Source organism: Megalopta genalis, chromosome 7, assembly GCF_051020955.1.
Source record: "Megalopta genalis isolate 19385.01 chromosome 7, iyMegGena1_principal, whole genome shotgun sequence".
Classification (NCBI taxonomy): Eukaryota; Metazoa; Arthropoda; class Insecta; order Hymenoptera; family Halictidae; genus Megalopta; species Megalopta genalis.
This window is the reverse complement of record NC_135019.1, coordinates 226968-237103: the sequence shown is the minus strand read 5'-3', so window position 1 is coordinate 237103 and position 10136 is coordinate 226968. Positions and strand designations below refer to the sequence as shown.

At 34.2% G+C, this 10136-nt stretch overlaps 1 protein-coding gene across 5 annotated transcripts; it reads right to left on the bottom strand.

The window, feature by feature from the left end:
- Positions 1–613: 613 nt before the first annotated feature.
- On the bottom strand, positions 614–10019 carry emb (exportin-1 emb). 5 transcript variants are annotated; one of them, XM_033467016.2, is made up of 14 exons: positions 9873–10019; positions 8501–8735; positions 8220–8414; positions 7779–8129; positions 6983–7693; positions 6665–6899; positions 6404–6567; positions 6176–6310; positions 5960–6103; positions 5722–5868; positions 5385–5633; positions 5048–5297; positions 4717–4967; positions 614–4631 (listed from the first exon to the last, which is right to left on the bottom strand). In XM_033467016.2, exons 2-14 carry the CDS (start codon positions 8696–8698, stop codon positions 4485–4487), a joined length of 3177 nt encoding a protein of 1058 aa, XP_033322907.1. In that variant the 5' UTR covers positions 8699–8735; positions 9873–10019; the 3' UTR covers positions 614–4484. The 5 variants fall into 5 exon arrangements, with proteins under 5 accessions (XP_033322907.1, XP_033322909.1, XP_076379571.1 ...); XM_033467018.2 differs by having other exon boundaries at positions 8501–8731; positions 9873–10004; XM_076523456.1 differs by lacking the exon at positions 9873–10019 and adding an exon at positions 9700–9849.
- Positions 10020–10136: the final 117 nt, after the last annotated feature.

Genomic DNA, 10136 nt, shown 5'->3' with positions numbered 1-10136 from the left:
TCGATATTCATTTTGAAAATCTTCGTTCAGTAGATAAAATTGGATTATTTCAAATTGACGCTTCAAAACCCGCCATATTACAGGATTGCCATCTAGTGGTAAGCGTGTCATATGTATGTACCATGTACTTACATATCGGATCCAATCAGATCCATGATATGTACCGATTATTATTTGGGAACACAATTCAAGTAAACTCCATTTAAATTTCAAATTCAAATCATATCCTTTTTCAACTCAAACATTTTGTTTTCCTTAACCGGGTCAAGAATAATGTACATCATATGTATAATTAAAGTCATTAAACATTTGCTAATAGCAAATATTCGGGGATATGATTTGACAATATAAAACAATTTAAGGGGAAATTTATAAAAATGGTTTAATAAGAATGAATATCGATAATATACACGAGTTCTATAATTTTGTATGACAAGATTTTGGATGAAATTTTCAAGTTTCAGTAATATATAAAATAAGTTCACGAAAATAGAAAACGATACAAATAACGAAAGTCTTCGTTTAAGCATGTGTCACTCGTATGTATAATACTACATAGATACTAAATACTAATACTTGACACATGACTATGACTCATCGAAGGTACAAAGCATTATTATAGTGGCATTTTTTATTTTATTAGTAAGTATTATTAAACTCTTTACATATTTTTGTCATTATAATGAATAACTGGTAGAACTTTTTTAACTTACACATCCACTCATTCAAACATGCGTGACAGACCATTCCGTAACTATGTACTCAGTACTCACAACTATGTCACATGATACTCGACAACTTATAAGATTAATGCCATCACTTAGCAACTTACAAAATCTATTCCTTAACATTTCTCCGAGTTAAACAAAATCCTAGGGAGAGTGAGAGACCATTATTTCGTTAAATCCCGATTGAATGAAACTATATTTATGTATTGCAACCATAAACATAGACGTTAAAATATCTCTATTTTACTGTGCATTAATTAGAAAGCAGATTGCAGTGTTCACATATTTTATTACATAATTTAGAACCAAATCAGACGTTGTCTATTTGTGTATTAACATTAGAGTTTCGAATGTAAATTTCTTTTCTCCTAAGTAAAATACAGTACACGATATTATTCACAACTCGTATAAGTGTACTTTTGGTTTCGCATGTCGTTCGCCAATTATTTTTCTTAATTTGATACACTAATTTAAAAAAGAAATTCACTTCCTCTGTTTGCTTCTTTCAGAAAATACATTCCAGTCAGCGAATATTCGGATATACAACTATAAAAGAAAATAAAAGGAGAGAGAGAGAGAGAGAGAGAGAGAGAGAGAGAGAGAGAGAGAGAGAGAGAGAGAGAGAGAGAAAGAAGAAAACACGTATCGTATTTGTTTTTTTCAGGGACCATAACTGTTACAACGAAAATAAAATAATAAAGTCATAATGATTACTTAGTTACAAATCAATATTTTTCATTACCGATATCCATTATCAATGAGGAAAATTTTTGAAGATCAATTTTAAATTTTCCGTATTTTAATCTATGATTTCATTTATAATTGCGAGTAGTAAAACTTTTGATTCAAATTTTTAACAACAAATATCCAACTTGAACAAAAGTTGTCGAATACTTTGATAACAATAAGCAACCAAAGTAACTAAATAAATGTCCCTCATATTGATAACTATTAAAAACGACTGAAATAGAATTTCTCTCATGAGTAACGATATCGGCAACGATAAAATTTTGTCTTTACATTTTGTTGTTAATATCTTTACAACCAATATATTATAACAATAAACAAGTCTCTGTTACTGATTTTTCCCATAAAAGTTTTTGGTCCCTGTATTTTTTCTGTTTTTCTGTGTCTTAGCTGTACTTATTTACGTCCAAAATTACTTATACCGTAAAAACCTCTTGCTAAATTTAGGACTCTCTTATAACAAACGAACAGCTTATAAAAACATTTAGTGGCAGATTTATTTTAGATACGATTATTACTTCGATATCTTACGATTCTTTAAGCACTTTCCTCATTACATGTACTCTTATCACATACAACTATGTATGACTAAATACATTTTGTAACTTATTACATCTATCCATACAAATAATATTTTTTCCTCTTTCTCTTGTTTAGCGGTAAAAGTTTTACAAAGTGTGTGTGTGTCTGTGTGAATACCACGAATCCTGTGAAAAAAATTACCGTCAAATTCTTCCTTCCCTTTTGCAATACCGGTTGCAAATAAATACAGCCTACCGATGCAGAGAACAACGAAATTAAAAGTGACATTGATTCTTTTTCCTTCGTTCTACTTCTTTCGGTTTTCTTCTGTCTTGCAGTCATAGCGGCCTAGCTTGAGACCCGAGTCGCATAGTATCAAATGTAATGGCTTCAAGGTTCCAAGCATAGCTACATTCATTGATTCATTTCTCTTTTTTTCTTGTATGATACAAATCGTTGATGTTCTCATAAAAATGCATGTAACGGTACGCACATCTGTTACGTTCCTGTGGCGACATTGATTTTTATTCTCACCTTTCGTATCCCGAGAAAAAAAAACAGTGCGACACAAGCGGTATTATTTTTTCCTTTTCTTGCAGCTAATGATCGCCTACCCACCAGCAATGAACTTTGTTGCACAATAGAAGCAAGTTTCAATGTCCCCGCGAATGGTGGAAAACAATTGTTTAATTTACGCCAAGCGTTTTACATCCTCTTCTGCATTGTTGATGTAACACAATCACTCAAAGAGAGTTTTTCCGTTCTCATTCTGTTTTGCTTTAATACAATTTATTTAGTCATGACTACCTTCACAACTTGTTTTTCTTTCTTTCTTTTTTATAGACCATGTACCAATGTTAGACACGTATTAAGTCAAGATTATTTGTGATTTGTATGTCGAAGCACCTGTAGGGTTTATTTTGACGGAGGCAAGCTCGAACGGTCGTAAAATCTGTTTTTCTTTGAATGTTGGGTTTCAAAGAGTACTTAAAAAGTTTAAGAACTTTTTATAAGAAATTGTACGGCTAAAGAAAGACCTAAAGAAGTATCTACAAAAAGGAACGGTCAACAGAATATCGCATCTGAAATCAATTTGAAAATGTTCAAACCTCGAATAACGTTGAACTTTTTGTCTAATATAACACTATACTGCACATTGTAGAAAGGATACAACACTTGTGGAAAATATCTTTTTTTGCTATTTCGTTTTATCTATATTCAGTCGAATGCTTCACAACTGCATTTAGAAAACTGACAGCAAATACACATCTATTCGTGAGAAGCTGATTTGCGTATCAAGAAGAACTAAATCAACGTTTCGAGAAGAAAAGAAATCAAAATTTGTTGTCAATTGTAAGAAATACTAATAGCTACTTCCTCCCCTTATAAAGTAAAATATGCAAAATATCCGTCTTTATGCATGTGAATGATCTTAATTGCAAAAATATTTTAAAGGAACCAGATTTTTTTTTTTTTTTTTTTAGAATACTTGTTATCTTTTTCAAATAAATTGTGTTTGTTAAATATAACAAAAATATATACTATTTTACCCTGAATATATTTCATGATAAACCTACGAGTACATAGGAATTATTAGAAAAAGTGAAGCCTAAACAAATGCGATGTGTGAAGTTCCGTTTAATTTACAAAATTCCTCCATATGACTTGCAATGTATCATATATATATATATATATCTATATTTCTATATATCTATATATAGTAATAATAATAGCATTACCATACACAACTTTATGCAGATAAAAACTCACATATACGTATAACATCCTCTAAATTTGTTGAAACAATACTATTTTATGCACATATAATATGTTTAAGATATCCCAATTTAAATTTAATATATATCTTAGAAAGCAGCATCTACGTACTATCAAATTTAATTCTGTTGCAATACGATTATCGATTAATAATAATTACAACTGAACGAGATTTATAATATAATACATGTAACTGTTTTGAAACAATCGTGAATCACATAGGCGTAACTTATGTATAAAAATATGCAACAGAATCTTCTTTTCTTTCTACGAACAACAAACATATCAACCACGTGTAGTCATTGTTCCATCATTATCAAACGCTTTCAATGCGCATTCATTCGTACATTTTCTCGAATTCGTAGTAAATTTTTCTTAAATATCGGTATTTAAAAATCGTGTTTGTTCTTTTACTTTTATTACATTAAATAGTATTGTTCAGCACACACTCACTTGTTACCCACAACAGAAGTTTTAATTCTATTAAAATCGCATAACAGACAAACAATTACAACGTTTCGGGCTTACCTCCTTAACAAGAATGTTATATTGTAATCTTGGCTTTAAAAAGTATATAATGACGTATATCCATTTTGATGGTAGTCGTGGTACATGTGGGGGAAATTGCAGATCAAAAGATACGGTAGTCTCTGTAACAGAATGTTTCTCATTGAGACGTGCAGGAAAGAAGTAACGTAGACGACTGCTAATTCAGTCCTGCATTTCTTCTGGTATGTCGTGCGGATTAAGTAGTCCCGGAACAGCCATTTGTTGTCGTCTTTTCTCTTCCTGAGCCAATCGCAATGCATTTTCCCGCTCTTCCAAATAGAGATCGGAATCATCCTCACCGGTATACTCCTGCGAAAACAAATTTCAGTATAGCATTATTCTGTTCAATGCCAGCGAGAAATACTCTAAACAGCATTATAAATAAACAGCTTACTCTAATTTGAACAAGGAAATCTCTGAGATGTTCCTTGAATGCTGGGATATTTTGGTTAAGATTAAATAAACCTTGTACAGTGATTTTAATCTGATTATCAGTCAAATGTGGAAATGCTGCTTTAAGCAACCTTGCAACGAATTCTTGAACGTATAATACATTGTCTGGTATAGGTCCCAATGGCACCTGAATTCGTCCGAGTTCAACCAATGAGAACATGTATGCCAGGATAGTGGCATGCATAGTAAGGCCTAGACATTCCGGATAGTCGAATTAGTCGCATGAAAGCATAACGATATTCCATGTGATAAAACTATTCATGCAGTTATACCTGCTATATGAGATGAATCTGTGACTACGCTAAATATGTGTTGAAGAATATCTGTGAAATATGTTCGATAAAAGTTCTGAGCTGCCGGCTCGCTCTCAACATTTTGTAAAAGTTGATAAAGTATTTGCAACCCTGTATCTGCAACGTTTCTCATCGTGTGTTTGAAAGCCCAAATTATCGAGTCGAGAACGAGTTTGAACTGTGCTGGCCGAATTACAAGAAACGCAGGGAAACAGTACATATTTACAGCCTATAACAGGAAAACAAAATTAAATGTCATACATAATAATAAAACAGAAAATGGCGATATCGGAGGTTAGACTCTCGGCACAGATACCTGTAGAAGTAAAAAGAAGTTCGTTCTATGCTCTGGAAATTCTTCAAAATCTTTGTTAATCATTTCTAGAGTACACTCGAACACAGCATCAAATATTTTCGGTATTTCACACGTAATGTAATCCTCTAATTTATTTACGATAATGGCCATAGCAGTCAACACCTCTGGTTCTCGAGCGCAATGGACATTCGTTTTTTGATAATCCAACAACACAGCATCTAATAGCGGTGGTATAAAGTTCTCGGAAACCTGTAATTGCGAACAGCATATTGATTTAATATAGCAATAATTTGATCGTAACGACTATATTCGCAACAAATGATGAAACAAAGCTTGCCATTTGTTCGTCGGTCGTTCTGCTGATCCAATCTGAGATCAATTTTAATGTTTCCTTTTTCACTACTCTCATACTCTTAATTAAAGATTGTTCCATTACTACTTCACCATTCAAAGCTATTGCAGCACTTATATTTTCACTCATAACCTGGAAGAAGTCACGAATACATGATGTATTTATCCTGTCACGTATTCAAATTACGAATTCATCGTCTATCATTAAGAATCCAAGTTCTCACCTTATAAACGTTCAACATATCTAAATATATTCTTCCTAATTGTATCACGTACGGATGCCCGAGAGCTTTGCAAGCCCTAACATTTGTTTTTAAAATGCTACCAAGTTGTTTTACAGCTTCTTGGTCTTTTAACACATCTACGTTCTGAAAAAATAAAATGTTTTTAACGAACAAACCAAATTCGTTGCAACATACATTATCTCGTGTCTCTCTTACTTTAGATGCTTGACTTATGATATCGTCCCAAACTTGATTTGGTAGAAGCATATATTTTTCTATCAATTGTTCTTGAACTACTGTATCCGTCTGTGCACTTATCATATAACCAACTGCTTCGTAGAAGGTATGTACCTAGTCAAACCAAGATTTGGTATAAGAGCGTTTTTACATCAATTAAACTTTACATCAATTAACTTTGTCTCCCATTTTAATTCCCTGTCTTACCTGTTGTGTTTGAAGGTCACAGATGATACTACTAACTGTAGAAAGAATTTCTTCGATAAACGGCACCGCTTCCCCTAATTGTACTGTCACGAAATGTCGCCTGCATTTCACTGCTATTTTTATAAACGTGTCACAGGCCATATCTTGCACACCATCATGCGTTTCTACAATGAATATTTATCAGTAATATGACAAACGATTGTTTAAAAGCAATGCCATTGCTTTTTGTAACTGCGGTTTCTAATAATAAAATGTTTTTACCATGCATAAATTCAAATAGTTTATTTACAACAGTCTTTAAAAACTTCCAGTGTGCTCTGAGAAATCTTGGGTATTGCCCAACTACATACATAATATTGCTAGCGATGATAGCTTTATTATCTTTGCCTTTTTTCTGTTCACAAAGACCAAGAAGGTCCTTGATCACAGTTACTAGAAAGCGTTTCTCATCTTCTTCGTGCATAGCACCCGAAATACTACCTATTGCCCAACATAACTAACAGAAGAATCACAGAAATTGTTAGTTTAATTGAATACTCGGAAAAACGAACTTGTCGCGACATTATAAAGATTACTCACTGCATTGAGATTCTTCCAAGACCATTCTGTACCATTTACTTGATTCTGTAACTTTTCTGTCATTATTCTATCTGTGTCCATATGATCAAGATGGGTCAGGTAGACGAGAGTTTCTCTCATATTCTTGTATAAATTAATTGAATCGGTATCCTTCATAAACTCTCTGACAACTTCTCCGTTTTCATTCTCTACAACAAGAACTTCTTCCGGTTTGGCCATTCTGCTGATCATAATGTACCGTACTTTTGTTAAAACTGGACAATAGAATAGTCTTCTAGGCGGCATCGTTATCGGTTTAGTCATAAATACTGGTGTCGGAGCCACGAATCTATATAAATCGATCGCTAATGAACTCCAATATTCCAAACAAATTTTAAATATTTCGACCTCCTCGACCTCGGAAATCAACAACAGGTAATGCAACGCCTTCAGCAGCATTTCGTTTAGCTGTTTCTTTTCTATAAATTGACCATGTTCCTTCAAACATGTACATAAAAATATAGCTAAATTTTGAATAAAATTTTGTTCCTGATCTTGACCAGCAGCATATGCATCGCGTATATTAGTATCGAGCGGTAGTATTTGCTCCAACTGTCTCATTACATTAACAAATAACATTACAAACACATCGTCGTATGTCGTTGCCGTGAGAGCAGCGATTTCGGTCAAGCATTTCAACGTGACATTTCTGAATATTGGTACATTTAAGAACTACAACAAAAGATAAACGTGATAAGCGTATGAGATATTGACAACTATGGATATTAAAAGAAGATTAAACAAATGATCAAATTACCTTGAATACTAAAGTGTTTATTAATTTCGTTTCGAAAATATATCCAAGTGGAATCCAATTTAAAAATTTTAAGAGAGTTTCTAACGTGACCAATACTAGTGGAATATTTTGCGAGTTGTCTAAAACATACTGACAAAGTTGAAAAATCTGGGAGAATTCACTACACATTGTGTCCTTTAAGTGTTTTGCTTTTGTTTGTGTCATTTGTCCACTAGAAAAGTCAAATACTTCTTCCGATAGTAACTTCAAAATTGTCATATTGTTTTGACAAAGACTTTCGTTTGTTTTGCTTGCCCCAACAATATCGCCGATAAAGGATTCCCAATTTTTTGGCCATTCTCGTTTTAAAACCTGCAAACAAAGATAACACGATTCGTTAATATAAAAACAACAGTAACGGCTGCCTCTCCGCTTCTTAAGAAGAAATTTGTTCCCACTCACCTGAACTAAAATCATATTCAGTTTATTGAGGTATACTTTTTGTGTTTCCATCGTTTCTGGATCACTGCTCGTTTTTATAATAAGGCCTACAATATATTTTTTTATACCCTCACACTGATTTCGTGGTAATACTTTCCATCGTGTCTTTATTACTTGTTCCAATATTTGTAAAGCATAATACTTTGTTTGTTGGTTCTATATAAAAACAATTACATGCGTCGATAGAAAAGTCTTGCTATATTTTTTTTTAGCAAAGAATGAATTAGAATAATCTAGATTACCTGTGAATATTCTAGAATAGTATCTACACGTGTCCATGCATTTGGATGTTCCTTAAGTGTGGTTAATACTTCCTGCGCAAGCTTCTGTTGCTCGCCTATTCCATTATACATACAACCTACTACATTATCGAGAAGCGTTATGTCAAGCTTCTGATTAAAATCTAAAAGCTTGGATGCTTGTTCTGCCAAAGTTGTCATTGTTAATTGTAAACCGTTCAATTTTCATACACTCTATCTGAAAACAATGAAGATTTATGTAATAGATTAAGATTAAGTAGAACAAATCATAGGATGCACGGAAGTTACGATCGGATGTAAACATTAGAAAGTACCATATTTACAATGGTACAAAGCTGTTTCCAAAATAGAAACCGCCTGGGTAGACAACAATCTTGTGAAAATTTAATCAAACGAATGTTCTCATTGTTACATTCAACAAGACAGCCAACAGCATGAAAACGTACTGTGAACACTGATCTGTTACAAGTTACGTCGTTACGTTTAACAAACATTTGTATCGGAATCACTACGAATTTAATAGAAAAACAGGACACACGATAGGAATTCAGAAAAGGCAAGAGCGTCAACTAATATAATTGTTTTGCTTCTATAGATGAATCATTTTTTTGTCCTGGTCTCAGGATGGGGTTCGAGATTTTTGGGAAAAAACGGGCACGGTGTAAAGAACGAGACTAAACAGAAGCAATAATAAGCAAGGAAATCGTAGTTAACGTGTACGCGAGGGAGGTCACCGCACTGCGACCGTTCGACCTAACCTACATTTGACAATTGCAAACAAGGTTATGTACAGATCTATTGTGTGCGATGTTAGTAAATCGAGTGCGAATAGGTGTTTCACGTGGTACGTTTAATCGTGTGGAAAGAAACGACGGCGGCCGCATAAAAGTATCGTTAAACGGATCATCGGGATTCGTTGGTTTTTGTTGTCCGGGTGCACTTTACTCATTGCGTCGTTATCGGATGCATAAAAGTGTCGCGAACGACATTTCAACGTACCGCATCGACTCCCGCACGTGGATTCTCAATTCTTAAGTAAAAAAAACACACGTCTCGCACCAGCAATCACAATCTCTCGCAATAAATCACAAGCAGAAAAAGGCCAAACACACAACAACCGCTGATTCCCGCGCGCGACCAATTTCGTTCCTCGTTTCACACACTCTCTCGCTGTTCCTCACCGTCTCGTTCTCCCTTTCTCGCTCTCTCTCTCTCTCTCTCTTTTTCTCTCTCTTTCTCTCTCTATCTCTCGCACGTTCTCTAGCTCGCCTCTCCTGTCCCTGTGCTTCGTTTCTCCGACGATCGTCAGCGAGTGCTTCGCATGCATTCGTACGCGTAAATGTACGATACCCACCGAGGCCGTTCTTCGTCGTAACCCTCTTTTTTAAGTCTCATGCGTTGTTTCTTGTCGTTTCGACCGCGACTATCAATGAGAAACGTGAAAACTGATCACGTTACGCGCTCCTCAAACCCAACCTAAAGATTTTCGAAAATAATAACAAAATGGCTGAACACGTTACGCGGACCATTGCGGAGAAACGGACCATCTGATTGGTCCTAACGATTCATTTCAGCCAATCAGAAAAATTCTAGCGAATGTTACTAAAACGTCGCGAAT